Source organism: Melanaphis sacchari, unplaced genomic scaffold (assembly GCF_002803265.2).
Source record: "Melanaphis sacchari strain LSU unplaced genomic scaffold, SCAv2.0 Contig65_pilon_pilon, whole genome shotgun sequence".
In the NCBI taxonomy this organism is placed as follows: Eukaryota; Metazoa; Arthropoda; class Insecta; order Hemiptera; family Aphididae; genus Melanaphis; species Melanaphis sacchari.
This window is the reverse complement of record NW_020271469.1, coordinates 1,011,139-1,039,115: the sequence shown is the minus strand read 5'-3', so window position 1 is coordinate 1,039,115 and position 27,977 is coordinate 1,011,139. Positions and strand designations below refer to the sequence as shown.

General features: G+C 24.2%; 2 protein-coding genes across 3 annotated transcripts; both read right to left on the bottom strand.

The window, feature by feature from the left end:
* Positions 1 to 209: 209 nt before the first annotated feature.
* Positions 210 to 21,784, bottom strand: LOC112600572 (chloride intracellular channel exc-4). Of its 2 annotated transcripts, none has more exons than XM_025347836.1 (6): positions 21,317 to 21,784; positions 7,821 to 7,963; positions 6,516 to 6,678; positions 3,244 to 3,418; positions 2,227 to 2,366; positions 210 to 787 (listed from the first exon to the last, which is right to left on the bottom strand). In XM_025347836.1, the coding sequence occupies exons 1-6, from the start codon at positions 21,398 to 21,400 to the stop codon at positions 698 to 700; spliced, it is 795 nt and encodes a 264-aa protein (XP_025203621.1). In that variant the 5' UTR covers positions 21,401 to 21,784; the 3' UTR covers positions 210 to 697. The 2 variants fall into 2 exon arrangements, with proteins under 2 accessions (XP_025203621.1, XP_025203619.1); XM_025347834.1 differs by having other exon boundaries at positions 210 to 802; positions 21,317 to 21,400.
* Positions 21,785 to 22,524: 740 nt separating this feature from the next.
* On the bottom strand, positions 22,525 to 25,942 carry LOC112600529 (peptidyl-prolyl cis-trans isomerase sig-7). The gene is made up of 8 exons (XM_025347780.1): positions 25,738 to 25,942; positions 25,311 to 25,402; positions 24,988 to 25,120; positions 24,821 to 24,925; positions 24,601 to 24,756; positions 24,062 to 24,158; positions 23,764 to 23,999; positions 22,525 to 23,617 (listed from the first exon to the last, which is right to left on the bottom strand). Exons 2-8 carry the CDS (start codon positions 25,378 to 25,380, stop codon positions 23,011 to 23,013), a joined length of 1,404 nt encoding a protein of 467 aa, XP_025203565.1. The 5' UTR covers positions 25,381 to 25,402; positions 25,738 to 25,942; the 3' UTR covers positions 22,525 to 23,010.
* Positions 25,943 to 27,977: the final 2,035 nt, after the last annotated feature.

The following is a 27,977-nucleotide window of genomic DNA, read 5'->3' as shown; positions in this document are numbered from 1 at the left end:
TAAATAATATTATAACTAGAATAATCTCAAGGCACTATTGACAAAAATAATTTTTTACATAATATATATTATATATATATTTTAATGGAAATGTACATAATATTATTATGTAGATGGGCACGACAATAATATTATAAATATAGGTACGTATTATACTATAAATAGTTGGTTAATATAATGATATATAATATTATATGTAATAACTCGGTTTAGTTGGATAATATTAATAAAAATATAGTATAATACATATTACAAAATATATGTATATATTATTACGAATAAATTAACAAGAGGAGTAGTACACGAGCGTGTATGTTATAGTATATCATAATACCGTAGATAGATTAGAAAAATATGAGAAAAAAAAATAAAACCGAAAGAAGAAATAAATCGCAGGTACACCCACTGATAATAATAATAATATTATAATGTATATTGCAGCTACAGTTCACTCTGTACATTATACATAAAATATTTAACGGAAATATTGTTGTCTACCGCGTGGTGATGTCATCGTGACGTACTACAATATGTTTTTATTCGTATAAATGTACAATATATTATGCACTGCAGCTGCGGATGACAAGGATATAAAATCGTCGTGTTACATCACTTTGTAGTATGTATATATACACATATATAATATATAGCCGTACATAGATTGGTATTATCGCACGTACGTACCATACTCGCGCCATTATTCGTCTTGTTGCAAGTCAAGCTCCACCGGTATGGACGTGGTGAACGTTGGCGTCTCAAGTTCCTCGTGTTTCTTCATCTTGACATTCTGTAACATGAGATTCTATCAAAAAATCGTATAATTAGAATGAGCGGTGGTAAAAGCGGAGGCGACCGGTATAAGCGTGGTCCCAGTCCTCCGAATGGCATATTATAATTAATACCCTAATTAAATATTATTATATATCTGATATATTTTACGTTTTTACATACTATATTTTTATCATTGATCGTTACAATTATTTATAACTGTTATTAAATAATAATCTAATGCATTATAATTAATAGATGAAGGTATTTAGTGTACGTAGGTATTATCACGAAATTTCTTGGATAATTAAATGTTTTTAAGCCGAAAAACAAATTATACTCAACAACATTTTCAAATTTCATAAGCTTTGAAAGTTATTCGGTTCAGAAGTTATAACGGATGAACGTTTCAGTAATAATTTGTCCATTGAATATTTTGTATTTTTCTTTTAAATAGATAAGTACTACAAAGTGTTTCACAAATATTTTTTTTATATTATATTTTACTTTGTGTGATTGTAAGAAATAATAATTATTACAATAATTTTAATAATGTTCAATCATAAAATTAAAAAAAAAGATTATAGTTTTAATGCTGCATAGTTGATATCTATTTTATACATTTCAATTTTCAAAGAAATGATTTGTATTTAGCGTTTTGTTATTTATCCATGTTTTTGTTTTGGATTAAAATTTACTTTAGTACAAACGATATCTTTGATTAATGAATAATAATTAATAATAATATAATATTATAATAACCCATTACTTAACAAATGTAATTTAGAATTAACTGTAGGCATTTATATTTTTAAAGTAGTGTTCTATTCGGTAAGATAAGTAGTAAGATAGAAAAAAACTAATGAAACACGAGCACGAGCATTTTATTGAAAATCAATCGACTATTTAATTAAATAGCTACTTAATTTGAAAAACAAATAAACAAGAACTAAATTTTATTATCAAATCGCATTTTTTAGTATCACCGGATTATAATTGGGATTGATATATACATTATAAAACATCAACTACATAAAATCCATAAAACACTGTATCTCGTCTATATCTATATTTTTTAGGGTAAAATTCTGGTAATAAATTATGGATAGCTTAAGATATAATGTTTGCACACCAGTTTTATTCTACACTTGTATACATTAAACACACACATACGGCCCGACGAAAATAATATTAAGGTATATAAGACATCCATATATTATAATATGGTTAATATATATTATAATATTCGATAGTGACACCAAAATATAATATTAAGATACAACATAATGGAAATAACTGTAAGAAAATGTATAATGTATGTTATAAGTATATAATTAATGTAAACGTAGGCTAATGACCCAATATAGTTGTAAGCTTTGTTATTGATAAAAAAAAAATTTAAAAAATTAGTGTCGGGAGACTAGGACGTCGGCCTGCAGGTCGCATGTTATTACAGACCTGCTGTTGTTTGTAATGGTTGACGATGTCTTGGTCGGCCGGACAGCTTTGGGTGAACGCGTCCAGCTGATACATGTGTAACATGTAACGCCACAAGTACCTCAGATCGGACGGCATTTGAAAGTCCATAAAGTATTTACCTGTACAGAAGATGGACAAACGTACAATATTTTAGTTTTATTTCCATCAATTTATTTATCATACATTTGAGTCGTTTGACAGTCGCAATTTATGTCTCAATCAGCTCCTATTTTTATTTACAAAATTGGACAGTGTAGTACATGATTATTATAATTAATACACAGCTAGGGATTATGTTTATAAGTAATAAAAAAACCATATTAGTAGATATTGCATAAAAAATGAGGTGAAATAAAAATAACAAAAAAATGTAGTTTTTAATATATCTTACAATATTATTAGAAGGCATTTTTTGTTTTAAGAGTTATGCGAATAAAAAACAAAGTAATATTAATATATAAATAAAAATATGAAATAAACATGTATATTATTAAAAAAATATTTGAGTTGTTAATTATTATCACAAAATATGTTAATAAATAATTAACGAAAAACATATTGTATTATAATACTAATGGTATATTATATACCTATTAAAAAAGAATAAAAATACAATGTCAAAATATGCAAGAATTAAATTTTAATTTTTAATTTTTCGTACGCCACGTATATTAGTGCTATAAGTACAGTGCTACAGTACTATAAGATCAAATTAAAAAAAATAAATATGCAAATATATAAAACAAAAATACCACCTCATGTTAATATAAATTGTGCACCAATAAACAGAATCCTTTTTATATATATATCTTGTTCAGTATCTATATTATAATATACACCTATACTTAACCTAATACATTTATTCGATAGTAAACATTATTGTGTCGTAGTAAATATATAAAAATAAAAATAGGAGCCGATTGTCGACTCTTAAATGCGTACTAACACTACAAAACAATATTGTATAGATACGACAATGGTGTAATTGTTATTTACCAGCTACTCTGATGTGTTGAAGACGAGGCATCAACTCGCAGTCGAAACAGCACATTGTGTCGCCAGTCAAAAACCGAGTGTTCTTCTTCTCTAAATGCAAATTTATTTTACGCAAGTGAGACAACAGGCTATTTATGCTTACGTCGTCTTTTTTTAATAGCATCAGCTTCAGCTTCTGTAAATCGCAAAAGTTATACTATACAATTGATACATGATAATAATAATAATAGTCGATTGAAGTATTTGAAATTGATCTAATCACATAAAATAACAATATTATACTCGTAATAAGTAATTATGGCGAATAGGTAAAAAACCAACTATGCATTAATTAGTAAAAGTGTAATTATTAATTAGCACAAATAGAAAAAAATATAGATTCACAAAATATATTACAGAATTTTTGTTTTGTTTTTATTGTATAGAATATAAATTACATTTTAAATATATATTTTTTGCTCTGACAAATATTTCAAGTTTAAATTGGGCTTAATCATTTTAACCATTTGACAACTTCTAGTTTATTAAATTGAAATACGTTAAAATTAAATTTTAAATAATAAAATTTTATTTGTAATAATTTAAGAGCTGTTTCATATTATATATATTATAGGTATAAACATTATTCCACCACTGCTTACTAAAATTACAAATTATAATGTTTTTATATATACTATAATATACTATTATGTACAACATTTTTTTTCAGTCGGCATAGCAATGGGTTTCATACTTATTTAATACAAAATTATGAATACTTTTTGATTATTAAATTGAATACTTATAAATTTATGAATTAACGACGTCCGACGAGAATCCACATTTTAAGTATACTCACTCATGTAGAAAATACCTGCATTGGTACAACGTAATTATTATTAATTAGAACTAAAAAAATATATATTTAATGAATTGATATACAAGTCCATACGTATGTTATAAAATATTTAATAGCATACAATTAGTATATAGTTGTTGCGTTATTGTAAACAAAACTCCATATTCAATAGAAAATTGATAGTTTTTAATTTTCTGCGTAACTCAACATTATTAAAATTATTATTACTATTTCTTTTTATTGTTCGAATTTAGTAACTAGCTGTCAGTAACTATCAAATTCTAAATTTTAGTTATACACTTATTCAATTATACGACAGTATGCAAAATTAGAGAACGCTATAAGTTGTTGACTATCATATTTCCTTTATATTATGACAAATATGTCCATAATATTGTTATTAAAATAATAATTTAAGTAGGTACTCAGAAAAATACAAACTATGTTAGTTTCAAGAAAAAAAATTACTTAGGTAGTAAAATACGTGAGTATGTTTTTTTTTTTTTTTAAAGAAAGACGTATAATACTTGAAATATCTATGTGACGAAAATTGAAACATAAACGCCAATAAATGATGAACCTTAGTGTTTTATTTTTTTAAATTTTTTATATTATATTTTTACTCATATTACTGTCTTTTGTTGAGACAATGATAGGATTAGTGAACATATAAATTGCATCAAATTGTAACTATATAAAATGTAGCTTTTAATACGAGAAAAAACTTATTTTATGTTATTAAAATAATATTATTTAATAATACGGTAAATTGAATGTTGAGGTTAATAATTTACCAAAGATATGCAAATCAACATTAATATCATGCTGAATAAAAAAAAAAAAATTATTCCAATAAAATTTAGAACTGAGTTTAGTTTTTTAAAATGCAATTGTATAATTGAGGCCCATAAAGGGGAGAAGTATTTGAACAAGTTGAAATAACAAAGATATTACTATTTAGGTCGAACGTCATTTTAAACATTATAGCTCTCTCTCTCTTTCATACATACACTATGTATATATGCGTATGCGTATGCACAGTACGTAGGTTCGTGTGTCGGAATGAACGAATGCATAATCTAAAATGAATGTCGTTTCGAAACAAATCGAGGGCTGTAGTTTAACTAAGTTATACACGCATTCTAGATAATTGACGCATTGTTCAAACAGCGTTAAACAATCTTCACAACAGGTTGTGGGGAAATAGCATATTTCTACAACCAAAGCTAATGATCGACGTGTTCCAAGTGAACGAGAGAGAGGTATCACTTCTCTTAGAGAGCTTTATTGACAGTAAAATTCACTGAGTAACATATTATGTTTACATGTCGATTGCTTGCTTACCATACAAGGAACACTTGCAGATGTCACATCGTCAGAGTGTTAGACAAACGATTGAGTATATTTTCCTTGTTAAGTATTTAAACTAAAAGGGTACCTCTGGCATTTTGTAAATATTACGACCTTCGCATAACGATAAAATTTACAAATAATTCACATGATGTCGTTTGTCATAGGAATTTATACTATAAAAAGCAATAGTTTAATTATTTTATTCAAAATTAAACTAACAGAGTATATATTATATAGACGAAACCAATAAAATAAGTTAAAATTGTTGATTTTTTTTACCTTGTATATATAATATATATGTGTTGTATAGTGTATATAGTATTATTAATATTATACTAAAATCAAAATATATATACATAGTACATATATACATGTAATGTTTTTAGAAGTATTTATGTAGTTCATTTCTTCAGCTGGACAACTTTTGGCATGGCCATTCATTATTCAAACAATGTAGATGATGATAATATCTTCTCAAATATAAAGCGTATATAACCCAATGCCAAAACTCAAATATCAGTCAAAAAGTAAAAATAATCTGCATCATCTTTATTTTAGACTGGCCATAACGATTTTATCACTTTATACATTATCACGATTTCATATTAACATAAGTACTATTTTTTTTACAACGTAAATATAAATAAATATGACGTACTCGTATGAATATATTTCATCTTTATGAACCATAAATATATAGTATACAATTATATCATCTTATCACGTTAGTTTTAAAACATGATAATATACGTATATTATACAGGAACAGGCATTGTGTATTGTCCAATGATGCGGGAGACCGATGCTTACTATGAATTATACAGTTTTTATAGAATTATTGAACTTATGATCCTTATCCCAGAGGAATGAAATTGCAATTCACATATACACATAGTACAAAGAGAAGAAACAAAAACCAGATAAACTACTTTTTTATTGCATGAATCATTTCTTAGCTTCTTAGCGAATAATAAATGACACAAAATGGAAAGTAAATTGGTTGATGTTTAGGAATCACGCCAGATATATATGTGTACCAAGCTATTAAATGATTTAGGACCATCTATATAGTTTAACTTACACTGTACAAGTTTTCAATCAGCGTGGCCACTTCTTTATCCTGTACAAATAGATTGTATCCACCTGGCACGTTCTTCATGATATGCCTTTCGATTTTTTCATTTTCCAAAACAGCCATTCCATTGTCTATTAAAATTGGTGGAGGATTTGCATCAAAGTTACTCCTAAAAAATAATAAATATCACATTATACATAAAAACCTAATAAAATTCGAGATCAAACAATTTCTGAATATTTATGAATACTTTTATAATGAAATTATTGGAATCTATATTAGCACAATTGAATGTGCCATGGTAGGGCGTTTAATTTTGGTTAAACTTCATTAAAATACTTCAAATGATTATTTAATTAAACAACACACACACACACACACAAATTTTAAATCTGATGATTAAAAAAAAAAATGTTATTGTTCATCAAGAAGCACTTAAGGAATTAAATACGTCGTACGTTTTTGTTTCAGCATTTTGGTTCAGCATTACTAAAACATGAATTGACCAATCTAATATTTTTGTTATTTTGCAAAATTTATTTAAAATAATCTAAAAGTTTTGTTTATTATTTTAACATATTTTTAAATTACTATAAGAAAAATAAGAGAAGAATTTTATACCAATTTTTCAAGATTTTAGACAGAAAAACTATAATTTTATTAATATAATTAGAAAAAGTGGAATATTGCATATGTCTATCAAGTATAAATAGCTATATTTCTATATACATTAAAAAGAATAATTTTTTCAAAATTATATCCTGTCTATAAAATTCTTAATTAATAAGTACTAGAAGTTAAGAGCTGATAGTTTTTATTTTTGACACCACAAAGTACCAACTTGATCAATTTTTTTACCAAAATGTAGCTCAATAACTGAAGACTATAAAAAATTATTTACTCTAAAATATAATGACAGACAACAAAGAAAAAACATAAATTATTGTAAAACTCGAATTTATATGAACAACGATTTAAGCAGTTTACAAATAGTATACAACCTATATTGTATACCTACGTTATAAAAGTAAATAATTTATAAGTTGTACAAAATTGAATATAAATGTTCAACATCGGCTATTGGTCAATATTGTTTCAAAAATGTAGTATTACTTTTTATTTTAACGGCGAAGATCCAATAATATAATACAAATTGCGATGTGTCTTATGTATTTGATCACATTACAGCATAATTGTGTAAGATTTAGTCAACTGATTAAGATAAATAACATTATTTCATAAATCAAAACTATTTATTAAATTAACATTTTTGTTTATGTTCACATTAAATATCATTATAAATAAAATTACCTGAAATCAGGAGGAGGTTTTTGCATATCTACTGTAGTCACTTTAAGACTGATGGTTTTTAATTCGGCTAGTAGATATAGATCCATGAAATATTCTTGACAAAATAGACATGCTCCTTTTCGTCGACCGTCAATTGTTGAAGCCTAAAAATTCATTAATTATACATTAAATTTACAAAGAAAGTTTCGTAAGTGTTTTCTTTTAAACATTATGCCTAACCTAACCCAAAATCTGATGTCTATAGAATAAAAAAATATACACATAGATAATAAATTTTATATTAACACTATTTTTAAACAACGTACATCATTTAGGCCATATTTACTAGTAAGCAATATGATCAAAAATATATCTAATGTATAACTAAATACATAACTATAAACTATTAATATTATTATTTTTTTTTTTTTTATGGAAAAAACGAGTAATATTAAGCCACAATAATCCAATCTACTATGTATGTACTATAATGCAATCGAACAGATTCGAGCAAACAAATATGACTCAAGTTAGCTATTACACTTTATAGAATTTATATTCTTAATATATTAGTCATAACTCATAACTCACAATAACCCATGCTTATAAGATATAATAATAATCTTTTTAAATACAATTAAAAGGTCAATAAACATAATATTATAACAAATAGTTATAGTAAATATAGCCTAAGCATATAGACTAAAGTATATAGCATTATACTATTATAGTTAATAGGAAATACACTATATATATATAACTACATTTAACAATCAAGTTAAACATTTTATCCAGTTAATTTAAAATATTAAAATATTAAATAAACAAATACATTATGAAATTAAGGCATTATAATTCTATGTTTTTATAAGTTGCAGACATTTTTCATTACAATAATAACCAGAGACGCAAGTTAGGGAGCTATAATAATTATTTGTTTCACGAGCCTATAAGTATCATTCAAATATTTATTAAGGTAACGCCTATATTAAAATCGTACATCATAAAATGTTCATTTTTTTAAATACGTCTTTTTCAATCGTTAAAATGGATAGTTATTATTAATTTAAATTAATGGTGTCACAAGATAATAACTAATCAAAAAGTATGATTTTTAAAAACAATTTTATATATTATATTATGATAAACTATAAGTAGTAAGTATTAACAAATCTAATATAATATAAACGCTGAATTTGATTATTTTATTGACTATTACATTTTATAAAATCTGATAACAGAACATCTTTAGTTATATTATATCATTTGGTAGTTGGTTTATACGAAACGAATAGATCAACTCTCGTTTTTAATAGTTTTAATGAGATATATTCAAAATATGTTATTCAATTAGAATTTAACGTCATAAACTTAAGTTACTATGGTAAATTAAAATAAATTTTATCAATTCCTTTCTACTCCTATATTATATAAAGAACAAGAGTTATAGAAATAAATTGTTTTCTACTATTACTTGTTACCTATTAGAAACAATTTTCCTGTAAGAATCGATTGTTGTATAGGAGAGATATTTTGTCGGTATCGGACTTATAGCATGGGTAAAAATAATTATCATCGTGTATAACAACAATAATAATAATAATATGTTTAGTCTTAACGTTACAAAGTACGTAACAGAGCATTATTTTTAAGTTTTGACTTAATGCGCAATTCGTAAAATAAAGGCGGGCTAATCACTATAGACACAATAGAAGTCCACCAATGAACATTCATATATTTATAAACAAAATATTTTTAACTAAATGTTTAATTTAACCTCTCCCTAGTGTGTAGCACTGCAGGGTCATGACCCACGGGTGGAAGGTATTCATTAAATACATTCGAATGAAAGCGACAGTTTTAAAAACATAAAATAAGATCGTAAAGTTTGTAGTAAAGGCGACAAACTACTTTCACAATTTCCTTACACATTCAGAACGGGTTTTTATTTTAAAACTAGTTATCCGAGCCTATATTATTTCACACACACAAACACACACACACACATATATATATATGTATATAATATACATATAAGATACATTTCCGCGGAGATATTATATTATACATTATTATAGCGTAGTAGTGTTGCCAGTGTTGGGCAACATTCTATGTGTGTCATTATCCCCGCGGGGCGGTATAATATATATGTAATAATAAAAGTTCAATAACAGTTCGCGGAAATATTTTTAAGCGGTTTTTAGATACCTATATAGTTGTGTATTATACATGTATGACCTATCTCAACCTAACATTTCAAATAAACTACATATTATGATTTAGTTGTACGCATAAATTACATTGTTAAATAAAATTATGCAACATAATAATCTGTATAAAAATTGAATTATTGAAACTGGGTCAATAACTGACTCAAAAGTATAATATTTAATTAATCACTTGTATTATAGATAACGTAGGTACTCAATAAAATAAGATTAGTCTTATTCAAATCACCGTTAACTTTAATAATAAATTATTAATTAGTAAAGATTGTTAAAAAAATTGATTTTTAATTTTTTATAATCTAAAATCGAACAAAATATAAACACTTGAAATTTTTATTAAATATTTATATTAATATTTCTTAAATAGGTACTTGATACAATTTTTAAAATATTTTATCTTTTTTTGAGGAGTTTATGGTCTTGTAAACACCAGACATTTTGAATTTTTTTAGTTTTTTTTTTCAATAAATTTCTGTAAATAATTATTCACTGGGTCAAAATTTTTGAAAATGTAATGCAAGATTTCTCATAAAAAGTTCATATCAATACTAAAATGCTTGAAAATATTTAAAAGCAATTATTTTTTATTGACATTTGTTTAAATTTGGACCAAATTACTTATTTATACAATAAATAACGTAAAATCGTTATTTTATTATAATTTAAAAGTATTATTCGTGAGAACTAAAACTTTTACAAATTTTTCTGTACAAAATGATATAAGTATATTTGAATTTTTTTTAAATGTTAATATTTATCATATGAATTTATTTTTACTGATTTACGGTATTTACAGAAAGATTTTATTACATTTGAAGTTATATAAGTTTAATAATATGGTATAAATATACACTATTATAATAATTAAACACTATAAAATAATAAATCAGTAAATTAGTAATATTACTTGACAAACTATCTCTGCTCGGAACCGTTTTTTGTATATACAATAATGCACTATATTGAATTTAAATTCAATACAGCGTCCTACTTACGCAACTTTTTTTAACACATCTTATAACACAAGTTACTATTTATAATATTTAGCATTTATAATTTAAAATTAAAATAATAGTTTATCCTACCTGTATAATCTATTGTGCATTTATATTTATAAATATATTAAATTTGATGGTCCTTAGTTAAATATCCAAGAAATTTCTAAAAAAAACTAATTATTATTATAAAGTATTAAAATTTGAAATTTTTAAAAACGACATGAATTAAAAAAATTAAAATTTTTTTATTATTAAACAAAAATTAATTTTATTGCTCTTTAATTAAATACATTATGGTATATAATGTAAAAAATAAAGTATCATTAAAATTGTAGATCACAAGTTTATTCATGTTTAGAATTAAAATTTAAGATATTGAAAAATTTTACTTATTATTAAACCATCGGTTTTAAACATTCACATAATTATTAAGCAATAATTCAACCACTTGCGAATTTGAAATTTAGCTATGAAATAATATGGTTAACTTATGAAATACTTAATAATTATAAAAATAACTATTAACAATAATTTATAATAACGTTCAGAATACTATTCTAAACGTTTAAAATTAAGGTAGTATAGTAAAGAGGAATAAGTCAATATTAACTTGCTGACCATATGCATATAGACTAAGGACTGATTTCTCGTCCACAAACAGAAAACAAATGAACCATGACAACACTTACATATACAGTAAACGAATATCCGTTCATGACCATAGGTCATATAGATACTCACATGTGAGAGAAAGCAAAACATTAAACAGTATTGTATGATAAGGAGAAAGCAAAATGGGTGCCACGACCCGAACCTAGAACAATATGGGGCTCAAACGATGATGTATACGAATACTAATATATTTTTGCTTCAGGAAAAGCTAAGCTCTGCCTATTGATGTAATTAATAAACATACCATATGTCAACTAAGAAACATTTATTTTTTTAAGTTAAGCTGAAAGTAGAGAAATCGACTGTAATGTCAGTAATGAAACAATATAACGTTAAGATTATTTATACTATTAGTCATAAAAAAAAACCTAATATAAGATAATATGGAACTTAGTTACTCACAAACTCGCAAAGTAAATTTTTAACTGCTAAAACAATATAGCTATAACCAAATTTATACACCTAAACATATGTCATAAATAATAAAATTGACGTAAGAAAAATACATAATTTAATCCTACTATAGACTGTTTACTATATTGTTATGACTTTCTTCGATTTTTTTAAAATGTTTTATGGTTAACTGATTATAAAATGAAAGATACCTAGTAAGTTTTTAAAACAAAAATTAGTTTTTTTACATCATTAAATTGTAATAAACAATAATATTAAAAAACACAAACCAGGAACTCGGATTTGAAGTTAAAATTAGACGATATCAATTTTAATGATAAATAACAATGTTAATTATTTTTTATAGTCCAAAAAAATTATAAGTGGAGACTTAATGTTGTATTTTATATTATTATAAAGTAACAAATTCGATTTCATCACAAACTAATCTTGAAAAAAAATTTCTATTTTTCTATTTTTATTTTTTTTTTTAGTATTTTTTTTTTATTTTTGAACACAAAGTACTAATAAGTAATAACGATATTGAAAAACATATTATGAAATATACTCAGTGATATAGACCATCTCCATTCAGAATTGTTTTTTATATACAAGGATACATCGTAAATTCAAATTTAATATACCCATTATAGTAATCCAATTAACACTTATTGAACAGCAAGGCGGTACCCACTTGCTCATCTTTATTTTCTTCATTTTTAATAAAATATAATATTTAATGCAATAAATTATAGATAATACATAAATATTATTACTACATGTTACTTTGTAATATATGATATGTCAATCATATCTTATAGCAGTACTAATATTGTATATTTGTATAATATTAATATAATAATGTTAATAAAATGTATACAAAATAATTTACATAATATAAAATTCACGTATATAAATATACAATGTATAATAAATATTTTACTATTATAATACATTGTTGTTCTTATATAAGAGATAGATCAAACTACTTTTTTTTTCAACTAGGGTTATAGTCAATATTTAATTTAAATTAATCTTTAAAATTTAAGATATAAGTGATAAAATTTAAAATAAAAAAAAATGATTTATTATATCGGTTATTATATATTAGACAAGATATACTACAGATACGAATGTTCAGTAGTCAGTTTTTATTAATAAAAGTTCCCCTTCTATAGTCTCTAGTCTACATTCTGTAGACAACACATGTTCATAAATCTTTAAATAAAAACTCACACGTTGTAGATATAGTACACTATGGCTATCATAACTACATAAGTTTATATCGAGTACACTATAAACCGAAATAAATATTCTCATAAAAAATAAAAGGTATCAATACATAATACTATATAACTATAGACTTGAATGTAAATTGTATATTTTATATAGGTATGTCATACCTTTATATAATGAGTAAATAAGTATTTAAGTTAAAGCTTAAAATTAGGACTCGAATTTTAGTTCTCTAAAAAATGTATTTAAACTGCAACAAAATTATTAAAAAATGACTAAATTTGTTTCAACATTTTTTATTTTATTACGAAAATTCTTAAAATTAATAATACATCAGCAATGATTTTAAGCGTTGACAGGCCAAAAACATCTTTTTTGAAATTGAATTATTTATTTTAAACATAGTGAACGCACTTTAGCCGTTAATCACATTATAGATGGATAAAGACGTTATCGACGTATTGAAATCATAAATCGAAAAATTAACAAAATAAATAATAAATGGTTGTAACTTGTAACACATCAACAAATAAATGGTAATAAGTAGTAGTGGAATATTTCTTATAAGTTTCTTATAAGTTCCTATAACTAATATACTTTTTGAAAACAATAAAAACATTTTTAGAAGAAATATTTATTAAACATTTAAATATCCAATTTCATAAAAATTTTAACTTCATTAATAAAAAAAATAAAAGGTAAACTGCTAGACACTTTTTTTCTTAAATCCTAGTAGAAAATACTTTAAAGAAATCTTATGTTACATTTTCAAACCTAAAAATTAATGATTTTTTTATTTAAAATATAATTTTCAAATATTCGTGACTTTAATAAATTTTAATTTTAAACACTTTTTACTTAAGATATTAATAACTTATTTAGAACTTTTAAAATAAGTAAAAAGTTTCAAAAATATATAAAAGATAAAACATTTCATCTCGAAAATGCAATTAGTTGAAATTTGTTTTTAATTAAAATAAATAAACAAAATACATTTCGAATAAAAATTATCAGTTTCTTAAATTTTGTTTTTGTTTTTATGATTTGAGAAGTATTGAAAATTGTATACACCAGTTATAACTTTTGAGGTTGAATATTGAAGATTTTTTTCAATTCAAACCGTGTGAGTACACAAATAAAAACAAAAAAAATAAATATATTCATTATTTTACTCAGAATCTAAAATAATTCAATCATTTTAAGTGGTTTAATTGCAAGCTCTGCCTACAGGACAACCGCCTAATTTTAATTAATGTGCTTATACTATTAATATCCCTTTTAATATCTACTCCATACTCAATACAAAATCTACAATAACTATTAAAACTGTAATTTCTTAAAAAAAGGATGATGGCTTTATTATATTATATAATATAATTAAGAATTGTTAAAAATGTAATTGTTGAGCTACCATAGTTAATACTAGTGACTAAAAAAAAAAAATTCGTTTACTAAATAATTTGAGTAAGTACATATTATAGCACATTATTTGCAAATAATTTAGTTCAATGAAAAAATATAGGTATACATAAATACAATTTAATTAAAAAGTATTCAGTGATCAAACAAACATTATTATGTTAGAATTTAAAAATACTAATAAGTACGTCGTAATTTGAACTTCATATTATAATTTATATGATTTTCATAGAACGTTTAGGCCATTATAAAAATATTTATTTACAAATTCCAAAAGTCTTCTTTTTATTCAGAAATGACTCAATTCACACAGTCTGATAGTCGGACAGAATATTGCGATTATCAATTTATTAGCGTAGAATAGAAATGCCACAAACGGCACGAGGCCTAAATAAAATTAAGAAGGGAAAGAAATCACGTCAACGGATGATAAACGATCAAACCGTAACACATTAACAATGGAGAACAAAACAAGATGTAAAATGACAAACAGTAAATAGATACTGTTTATCATGAGAATATACAATAAGTAATGTTGTCCTAGAATGACAAAACTATATAGTACTTATAGTTTGCACGTAATACGACTAATACGTATAGTTACAGTTGGAGTATGGGATTCAAATATAGTTATATTCTATCGTATTTATACGAACAACACGGTTATACGAGTAAACAAATAGTATATATTATTAACATATAGACTTCTGTAAAATGGTTTTATTTTTTAATCCTCGTTATTATAAGATCATACTTATTACTTATTATAAAACCATGATAAATACTGTACGCCTACTGTATAGAAGTATAAAATGCAAAAAATACAATGGTATAATATTATGTTCTTTATGTCACAATAATTAAATACTAGAATATATAATACGTGATAAAGATGGGGAAAAAACCATATAATAATAATATACCAATGTGCGGTATTGTGATTAGTACCTTGTTGCATCTATATATCAAGACTACATAATGATATTAATATATTTTACTGAATTTACTGTCTGTAAATATTCTTTAGTGTACAATTTTTGTTACATTTTATAGAAAAATATTCATAAGAATGTACCAGTTTTAAAATTAAAAATTATACTAAATTAAACATTTAAAAACTATATACTGGAATTCATTAAAAAATAATATAAGTTTTCTCTATTCTCAAATAATTTGTAGGATGTTGAGTCAACTATTATTTATACCAAATAAGATCAACTCTGACAAAAACATGAATAATACGGAAACTTTTCAATGTTTTCTGCTATTGAGCGAACATGAAAAACAAACATTGCGTAGTCATGATGAATTATGTTGCGGAATAATCCATTTTGCCTCCGATTTTCCGGGAAACAAAAAGTTATTGTTTTGTAAGCTTGGTATAGGCCTGGCATAAGTATAGACAAAGAGTTAGCATGATATTATAGATTCTTTGATAGGCGATATATGAACGTATTAGTTTTACAACCATAGTTATTTCCAGAACAAAAAAGTTTCAGGCATACTCAATTCTTCAGGTAGATAGTAACATGTTTCAAATTCTAAATAGCCCTTTTAAAAATCAGAAATCTTAGTGGACGGGTTTTAAACAAGTTATTTTTTAATTACAAATCTTATAAATACTTTCAAGTTTCAGCTCATTACTCTTTTAGTTATCTAATTATTATAATTATAATTTATTACCAATAGACTAATAATGATGCTTAAGAATTCTAAAGCCATTTTAATACTATTTTTTAGGACATTTTCTCAATATATATATATATTATTTATTTCCTTATTTATTGTGAAAAATTGATTCCTACACAATACATATTCAGTTAATTCATTAAAATAATTATTTAAACTATACCTATTGTTAAACCATAAAAGACATAAACGATGTTATTAAATATTATATATATTTCAAGAAAAAACATTGTCTTACACTAAAATAGATTCAAAATTTCAGTGGACAAAAAATTTAAATACGTAATTATTTTAGAAGTTCCAAAACTAACTATTTATACAATAATCTTTTAATATAAATATAAATATATTTGTTTACATTATTTTTTATATTATAATTTATAACATAATAGGTACATTTATGATAATTTAGTAGGTTTAAAATTTAACTTGCTTATTTATTAAAAATACTGTGAATTATTAGTAAAAGAAAATACTTGCATTAAAAACCATTCGAACTTAAATTAAATATTTACTTGACAAGTTTTAAACAATGAGCGTGGGCACATCAAATGTTATTTCATATATGTTAAAACACTAGGCAATTGGTATTGTGATGTAAATTTTGTTTAACGTGGATCACTAAATCTCCATAGCCGGATGTATGCTGATACCTATTGTGGTGTGATTAATTGCTGCCTTGACCTAACAAACAAAACTTGCCACCAGGTCTAATTGTTAAGAATATAGCTTTAATTTATCCTAATTATTGAGTGACTATTGACTGAGTACATTATTTATTTTGCAATAAGTTTGGTTAACTAAACAAAACGTCTTTTTTAAATAATTTACATCATATATGCAAATATAATTCAATATATAAATTATTGGTTTATTAAAATCAAAATATTTTAGTACTTAATTAATGTATAAATCATAGGCACTTAAATAACAATAAAACATTGTGATTGAGTTTAAAAAATAAATAAATAGACACTATCTAAAAAATTAACATTATTTGTTTATATTTATAGATACTTAACATACAAGCTAACCTACATGTTCTTATTATTTCATAATTTTTGTTAAAGGAACGAATCGAGGTACAAACAATGGAATAGTGGTCATTGTCATTGAAAATCTATTATAACTGCTAACAATCGTTTGTAGAAAAATATTATAAACACAATAAAATATGTTTATTTTTAAATATAACAATATAATACAAGTAAAATTTAGAATATTTTTATGTATGACATAATTTCGTTTTTTAAGGCAACCATTTTTTTTTTGTAATTTTATAATATTATTTTCATTAAAGTTAATACATTTTTAAAGAATAAGTTTTTGGTATCACATCTGTTATTGATATTACGATAAACCATAGAAGCCTATTTGTAAATATAAATACTATGATAAGAAATTTTTCAAATGTGTTACTAAATCGGGATACCTGATTATAGAGACGTTGAAAATAATAAATATACATTTTTTGAGACATAATATATATTATTAGTGAAAATAACAGATTAAATCTTTTGAATTTAACTATAATATTCTATTAAAAATTCAAATAATTAAATTTAATGTTTATAGCAAAAATTGGGTGAAACAAATAATTACACAATTATACAAACATATATTGATAATTTATATACATTAAACACACGTTCTAATATAAATGAATAGATATGATTGAAATTAAATAGTCACGAAATGTAGATATTACATTTTTATATCATTTTAGTACATTACATACACCATTCAACATTAATCAAATTTCAACAAAAAATTAGTCGTTTAAGTATCGTGAAACTACAAATGATGTAATATACTTCATATTTAGAAGCTTATACAAAATTATCTACCTAAAAAAATTTGTAAGTGAAAAATATTGTTAACAATGGTTTAGTTGTAAAATTATAGGCGTATAGTTGACAGTTGCAGTATAGTGAACTTATGACTATAAAGTATATAGCAAAGACGCAGACAAGGTACGGCAGCTGAAAATAACGCTGGTTGCGCACGTGCAGTTAGTATTTAATAGGAGGCCCAGGGGTGATCAGGTCGAGGAAGCATGCGGGGGCGAAACATCTGCACTGAGACCCACCATCACGATACTACAGGACAAGGGAGTAACAGCACACACACGCCACCCGCAGCCGGTTTGCATTTCTTTATTACGTAGGTACAGTGATAATCCTATATTATGTACCGTTAAAACAAAATAAACTAATGCGTCTCAACGCCGAGGTATTTAAGTGCTGAACTATAGAGACGACAAAATACTCTAAATCTTACGACTTTTTAAATAACATACTTTTTGTATTTGTATTTATTAGTTGTTTCCATTGCAATTGAACAAATATTATCAGAACAAATTAAACATCACTAATACCAACCACAAATTTGTCTTTTTAAAAAAATATTTAGAAAAATAAATGTTAATAAGCATTAAACGGATTAATTGAGTAAAGCAGTACGTAATTGCACAATATTCATAAGCTATAATTGATACAGATAATAGTCTTGAGTTAAATTTAAATTATCTATCCATTAAAGATAAATAATATGATGTATAATAAGTATTTAAGTAGGTGGTACGTTTGAGATATAAGTTACTAATGGCTTAATAATAGTTATACATTCGTAATTATTTAGATAACTTTAATATTGTAAATACTGATTGAAATGATAATTATATAGTTATATATTATAATGCATTTATATATGAGGATCTGTCACTTTTATTTGATAGTAAATCCTTCTAAACAATAAAAATTGAGATAGAGTTTTCCAAAAAATTCTTTACTTTAAAAAGATCGTTTTCGGGCGTATCATTTCAATTTTTTAATTGATGGTGTCACAATTTTTGTCAGCTATTTTAAAATCGTTAACACGTCACAATATATTTGATAAAATTATAATTATTAATTATTATACTATATACTTTGAAGTAGGCGATAAGATTTAGAATATAAGGGCTACAAGTAATGCAATTGTCAGATTTTTTTTATATATTTTAATGGTAAACAACCGATTTTTATAATTTTTTTTTTTTTTTAATACAATCTTAACAATTAAGGTGATTTTTTAGTTCATGTCTCGTGGTTGTAATTTGTACGAACGACAACATTGTGTAATACACAAATTAACTTTTTATGATTATCATTATACAATTAATATATTACAAATTACAATAATTAATTGTCTCTTAGTGGTTGGTCAAGTATCAAACCACATAGAAAATTTACTTAAAAATTTAAGAAAATATTGAATAATATTAGATATAAAACACATTCCTATCGGTGATTTAATTTTATTCCTAGCAAACCAAAAGAGAAAAAAAAATAAGAAATAATTTCATAAACTTATGTCCAACAAAATGAAAATGAATTATTTAAATCATTTTTGATATACCAAATAAAACATAATAAATATTATTTAATGATAATATTTCAGACATAATTTCAATAAGTACATTTGTATATAATTGACAAAACAATTAAATCTATTTAACATAATACATATCAATATGTATATTGTATTGTATGATAATTGATAATAGTTGCCACTTGCCTATTAGTACCGATGTTTAACGTAATATTTTAAATTACTAATATCCATGAATAATAATTTTTTTGTTCGAATATCTGACACTCGGGTTAAATAAACATTAGTTAAAAACTTAAATACGTATTAATGAGTAATATTATTATTTTTTAAATTCCTCCAAAAAATTTAAGTTTATTTTTATTTACATTTTACAGGGAACTCTTTGAAAGCAATAATTTAAAAGAATAGTAATAATATATAAGTATTATTAGTATACGGTATTAATTTTTATTAAATATTAAAATTATGTAAACATTAATTATTATATAAATAATAAAATGTTATTACGCATTCAATGACAGTCCTAGGTACGATTAATGTGATTGTTGATCAATGGTTAGTCATTTTTATATTAGTTAAATTGTTAAAATATTATCCAATTAGTCGATCAATTAATTAATAATTAAGAGTAATAGTTGCTCAGTGCTTAATTAATAATTATTGAAGTATAAATATGATGCTTATTTTTCGTCATAAAAATAATGAGATTTTAGATAGGTATCTAATAATTTTTTTTTGATATGTGCAAAAAATCTCGGGGTCATTACTAAATGTTTAACCCAATCTATTTAAGTACTTATTTTATAAAAAGTTAAACCGGTAACTTCAATCTCAGACATTAAATATTAATAAATGTTGGGAAATTCAATAAAAAAAAAAAAAAAAAACGCGTAACCTATCTCTCGTTTAAACCATGTGTTAATGGCAATAACTTAATGAATTCACCTTCTTTTATCACATACTTCACTTTATTCGCCTATATTATCGCAGCCGGTATGTAATATTATAATATGAAATATATTTTTACTACTTAGTACCTACCTATAGTTAAATAAGTTTTACGTCATGTAAACATTAACGAGGTCATATTTTTTTTTTTAAATATTTTAGTATTTACATGATTATATGAACGATAAACCTTTAAATATTTTTTTAATAGTAAATATTAAAATAAAATTTATCAATTGTATTAACAGGTAACGCAATATTCAACATAAATAATAACATCTCATTTTGTAAAAATACTAACCAATTAAGTAATGCAAGTTCAAATTTATTTAATCAAAATTATAGATTTATTATATACATAATACATTAAGTAGACACTCAGTGTTTCTTAGAATAAACTAAGGAAGGCGTAATCGAGAAGTTTTTTCGTTATATATTTATTCTAAACGTTTAAAATTTACCATATAAAATGTTTAGTTTTGCTAATGAATATATTGTAAAAACTTTTCAACTTTCAAATGAAAATGACAATGTTCGTAAACATTAAACAAAGATTTACCTTAATGATGAGCTCAATTTCCGGCACATGTCCATTCTCTTCGTGCACGTTGCCATTGGCGTGTAGAGCGTCTTCGTCGGCCATAGTGTATGTGTGTTTAATATTATTGGATTAAATAAGTGCGTCAGACGACAAATAATTTGATTATGGAATAATACTTTTATAAAATATTTAATAATCTATAATTTTTGGCGAATGAGACTAGATTTCGGTTAAACTATATACACGATGGCCAGCCGCGCACAACGCATATAAACTCACGTCTTGCAATATTACCGTGTACTGACAGTGACAGCGACTAGTGACCGACGAGGCGACGACCGATCGAAAGTTGTTTTTATGATATTAGATTATAATTATTTTTTATCAGCGTAGATTTGACTAACGATACAACGACGAAGAACTACTCAACTACCAACCGCATCACTGATTGTTGAACCACAAACTGCATAGTGCATACAGCCGCGGCGAAAGCCTAAAGTATTTACCCGAAAAAACGTCCTTGGCTCCCGGGGCACGTATCGTGGAGAAACAAGCGATCAACTGTTTGTTCCATGACTGTAGTGCGTGGTTTGTATTGTATTGCCACAACGCGCGCGCTTGTAACAGATTACTTGCGATTTAAAATATCACATGACACAATAATATACCCCCTATTGCTTTCACAATATATTACATTTAAGCTATACAGCCTATTGTTTCCAAAATGTTATTTCATGTCTTCATGAGAGGAGATTAAAATTTCAAGAAATATTTCTACTCTAATATTATATATTTTCTTAGAGTTCAAACAATCTTTGATTTTGTTAAAAAAAAATGTGTTATTATGAAAGAACCTTAATTTGAAAAGTTCATTTAAAAATTGAATTAATTTATGTTTACTACATTAATGTGTGAAAAGCAAAGTAATTCATTCATAAAATTCTTTTTTATTTATTTTTACCTTACTCAAAGTTTTTAAGCCTAATTAAGCAATAATTTAAATAAAATTTAATTCCTTTTTTCTTAAAGGATAACAGGTTCATCTTGATAGTTTAAACAATTTTTAAAAAATCTAAAAAATGTTGATTGAAGTATAGACAATTTTTTTAAAGTTTTTATAAGAATTTTTATAATAACATATACAATATTAGATGTATATTTATAATATAATATTATTAAGACAAAAAATGTATGTTTGAATGTACTGATCTTAAGAACTACCAGTATAGTTTCAATAAGTTTTTTTTATTTGAAGAAAAATTTAAATCTATATTTGCTTAGCATGATAAGTAAATGAGATAATATTACAATAAATAATTATGTACATAAAAATAACACATAAATACATGATGAGGAAAGTTATCCAGTAATGAAACCATTTAGAAGAATTTGTTTATTTATCAGCTTATTTAGTAGGTCATGGCACTGACACCTATTGAGATGATGTGGTAAATTTTCAGAAAGTGTTTGATGATAGATGGTTAAAGGGTTAATTACTATCATCAGTTTACTTGATTAACTATACATAGATAGATTGAGACTCAAAACATACCAATATATTCAATTTCAATAAAAATGTAACAATTCAAGTATATTAATGTATACATTTTTAAAGTTATTTACTTACAAGTTTAGTAATCTCCTGTCAATATACAATTTTAATTGTTACACTGCCATTTCCAACCATTTTATTCATTATTTGATACTTACATTTATCTACGGCTACCTCTATCATACCTATCACTTTTGGTTCTATCACTTCTTTTATCTCTATCATCTCTATTACTCCTTTTATTTTTGTCATCCTTCTCTCTTCTTCCATCTCTTTCTTTTCTATCGCTTTTTCTTTCTTTTTCATTTCTGTAGATTTTTTTTGTTTTGTCATAACTATCACGTCTTCTGTCTTCATCTTTTTCAATTCTCCTATACTTGTTATAGGGTAACCTATCTTCTTTTTCATTTCGATATTTATTACTTTTATCATTTTTTCTATAATGTTTTGATTCATGAGTTGACATTTTATCTTTACTGTAATGATTTCTAGAGTCATAGCTATCTCTTTTCTTATTTCTGTTTTTAGAATATTTATCACTTATATTTTTTCCTTCATCATCTTTATCAGTGTACTTCACTCCTCTTCCTTTGCCTAACCATTTAATTTTTGATACACTTTGACTGAAATCTACGTGAATTCGGCGATCATCAATTAGCACATTATCCATTTTGAGGTAAGCGTCTTCACATGATTTTTGATTATCAAATTCAACAAAAGCATATTGAAGAGAATTCCCAGACTTTTTATCTCTAATAACTTCACAACTGTAATAAAGTGATAAATATGAAAATTAGAAATGTAGTATTTAATAATTTTGCTTATTTTTAACCAAACACAATTAAATTTAATACTAATTGATTGGTATTATATTGTATTTTACATAACGTATAATTTAAAATAAAAAATTTACCTAACAATTTTGCCAAATCTGCTAAATATTATTTGTAAATCATCATCACTGGTAACTGGATTTAGTTTACACACAAATAAAACATTTTCGGGAGGTGCAATATCAGCAGAAGGTAAATCACCAACTATTTCAAGAATGGTAGCACGAGCTAAAGCTTCCTTTTCTAATCGTTTTTCTTCTAATTCTTCAATATCTATATCTTCAGTGATATCTTCATCTGCTCCAATTCTATCACTCTAAACAAATATATAAATTTATATTTAAAATCTAAATATACTTATTATAAAAGTTTATTTACCTGGAGTACTTCTAGTGGTGGCTCAGGAGATTGACATGGTATAATTAAACCATCAGGATCAGAATATGGATCTTCTAAGATGACTGTATGTGTTATTCTGTCATAAGAAAAAATTAAGTAATATAAATTTTAATTAATTAGAAAAAAAATTAGAGTACTTGGATCATGTTTCTATTAGAAAATTAATAAGTTATTATTAAATACATAATAAAACATTTCATTTTTTTAATATTCGATAAAATAAGGTATTAATTTAAAAAAATAATATTATTTTATTTTAAAAATAAATTCAGCAGTTCATTTGATTTTCTAAGTTTAATTTGTTTTTAATAAATACGTATGGTATAATAATAATTTATAAAAATTATCATATCAATCAAAAACCATGAGTGATAAACCGATGTATTTTGTTAATTTTAATTTGTATAATAATATGCATTAATATATATAAATATAATATATACATTTATAATTTAGATCACTTAAAGTTAGACTTTAAAACTTACTTCAAATGTAACATATATACAAAAAGTTCAAACCTTATATCCTGATATGGTCGATGTGTAGCATCACAAATTGTTTCATTCAATTTTAATAATACATCATGACCTTCAGCTATTTCACCAAAAACAATATGTTCATCTAACGAACAAGTTGTATCTTCACCTAAAGTTATAAAGAATTGTGATCCAACTCTATAAAATAAAAAAATATATCAAAATAATTAATTTAATAAAAAATGTTGAACTTTCAACATACAAATTATCGCCACAATTAACCATTGAAACAAGTCCTGGTCGATCATGTTTTATTTTTGGTTTTTTTTCTCCTTCGTAGTACCTGGCATCTTTACCAGATAAAATTCTAAATTAAATGAAAATGCAATTAAAATATAAATAATATAATGAAAATTGTTTTAAATTTACCCATAAACAGATTGTCCTCCAGATCCAGTACCTGTAGGATCGCCTGTTTGAGCCACAAAATTTGATTGCACATGATGAAAGAGACAAAAGTTGTAATATTTTAATTTACATAGCTTCAGAAAGTTTTTGCAAGCTGGAATGGTTAAAATTTAATAGATATATACTTCACAACAAAACAAAAATTTTAATAATGCAAAAAGAGTATGAAGGTTTAATAACTAAGTTTGATTTATTTATTATATGGCAAATAGAGTATTATTTAGTCAGTAACAGATGAAATGAAGAAAATATAAATTTATTTAAGAATATAAGTAAATACTTACAATGAGGTCTTTCTTTTATAAATAAATCTATTGTTAAATCCCCAATAGTAGTTTCAAGAACTACAGACATGATTTGAATCTTGAGTGTTTTCCTAAAAATTTCATAAACATTTAAAACTAAAATATTTATTTAACTTCTAAAAACTAACATTTTAAACCTATAAAGAAGTCTAATTCAAAATGTAAAATACTTATAATATGTAAAAAAATAAAACTATTCAAACTTTAAACAATATCATATACATAGCAAAGAATTCAAACAAAATAAATCATTTTAACTTATTGATAAATACTTTTCATAATTATTACAAAAATATTGAAAAAAAATTAATTAATTAATATTATAAAATAATATTTATATGTTTATGTTTCGTATTTCAATTTCTAGATATAACAGATTGATATGCTAATGATGATGATTACTTACGTTAGAAATTTACCACGAATTTTCACATTCAATTAGTTTATTAATTGTTTATGGAAGTAGGAATTGGGAATTTGAAGGGAATCTACTAGCTTATCAGTAATTGGTTTAAAAATTTGAAATTAATTTATGAAAATTGGACTGTGAAAAAAGCGGCTTGGCTTGCTCAACTTCCTTAACCGTCTTTTATCACAGTTGTAACTTGTGTTTTTTATTATTTAGTATTTACATTTTTCGCTTCCCCACGAATAGATAGTATAGTATGGTGATGGTCACAGTTTGGTCGTATACACAATATAATATGAAGTATGTTGTTTAATGTCTTGTGACTATGCAAACACTGCAAAGTGCATTTTAATACAATATTATTAAATATTAAATTAACTTACCTATAATAATATTATTAATAATATTCCAGACTTAATATAACGGACTGTAGTCTGTAGTGTCACGCTACTAGCGTGTTGTTAATAATTAATATTGTAATATTATAATAATAAAACATGATTAAATCTATTTAAGTGTTTTAAGAACTACGAAGACTTAAATAATTGGAATAAATCATAATTTATATTAGTTTAAATATAATTATTATAACATGCAATTTGTATAAACGTATAGGTACTATTGTTTTGTAGTTAATATGAACGTAGGTATATAAATGTTGTGCCACAAAATCATATTTCATGAATTCATGTGGTTTTGGTAGGTAGATACGATAAAATAAAATAATAAAATACGAGTGGTTGGTATGTTCTAATCTTTGCTCTATCGGTAAGAATAGTTTAATATGCCTCTGAAAAAAATTACCAGTTAAACTTCACACAATGCTATTAGGTATGGAAAGAAGCGTAGGCCACTGATATTGGTGAAATGTTTGGAAAGTATAAATGTAGGATGTAGAATAAACCATTAGGTATAATAAAAGTTAACCTTTAATGAAATTTTTATTTTTATACGAGTACCTATCATAAATGTACACATTACACAGTTATTTTATGAAACGGGAAATAATTATATAAGGTAAGTAGGTACCTACTACCTACGTGCTGTTTTTCTTGTATTCTTTTTTTATAATTTTTTATTTTATGGCTTACCTATATCAATATTTTTCACTTAGTTTTTAGTTGAAAATTTTAAAAGGCTTAAAAGTATTTCATTATGTTAAATTTATTAAAAAAAAATCTTTTTTATATGATTATAATAAAATATATAAATAAAATACGTAAAAAGTAAAATATTAGAAAATAGAGATCAAAAAAATATGTACACATAGACATAGGTTTATATACGGAACAAATAACAGAAATAATAATTTGTAGGAATATAATAACTAGGAAAAAAATACAAGAGAAAAATCATAGTTGAAAAATTATTAATCAGGAAAAAAAATTTAACAGGAATTTAATTACCTATATGAGAAAATAATACACTGGAATTTCTTAGACAAGAAACTATTCTTCACAGGAAATAAATATATAATACTCAGCATTATAATTTTATAGAAATATTATATACCTATTACATAAGATATGTCTTTTGATAAATTTGTTTTTTGTGTTAAAACTTAAAATTGTTATTAAATATTATCGTTTTACGTTTAAATAATATGTAATAATAATATAGATTACACAACTTAAAACTTTATGTATCGAAATATTGCTAAGTTTCAGTGACTTAGCTAAGCTGATATAGAAGCACTCTCTTCCCATTTGTCGTGGTATTTCTTAATTTAGAGGAAGGTATAGGTCGAGAAGTAAATAACTAATAACTATTGTCTATTAATATAAACATAATGTATTAAAATTTTTTAATTATATATTTTTAAGGTACATACAATGACATACTTTAATAAAATTACAGAAATAAAAATTAGAAACTTTACATGTTTATATTCACTTTATAAAAAAAAATAAATTGGAAGAAAATGTTGTCTTCTTTATTATAATAAATACTTTTCTTTAGATAGGTTCCTACTTTAATATGCTGATGTTCAATCAATAATGGATTTATTTCATTAATCCTTTAATAATTATTTATTACAATAATAATAATATAGGATAGCTAATAATTGAGTTACAATTTATATTAAAATTTCTTTAAATAAGTACCCATGTATAAAAAAAAAAAAATTGTTTTATGTTACTGATATATAAGTAATATTATAAATTATAATAGATATATTATTTGATAAATTGTAAGATATTAAAATATCAAAAAAATAAATATGTTAATCCCTACTT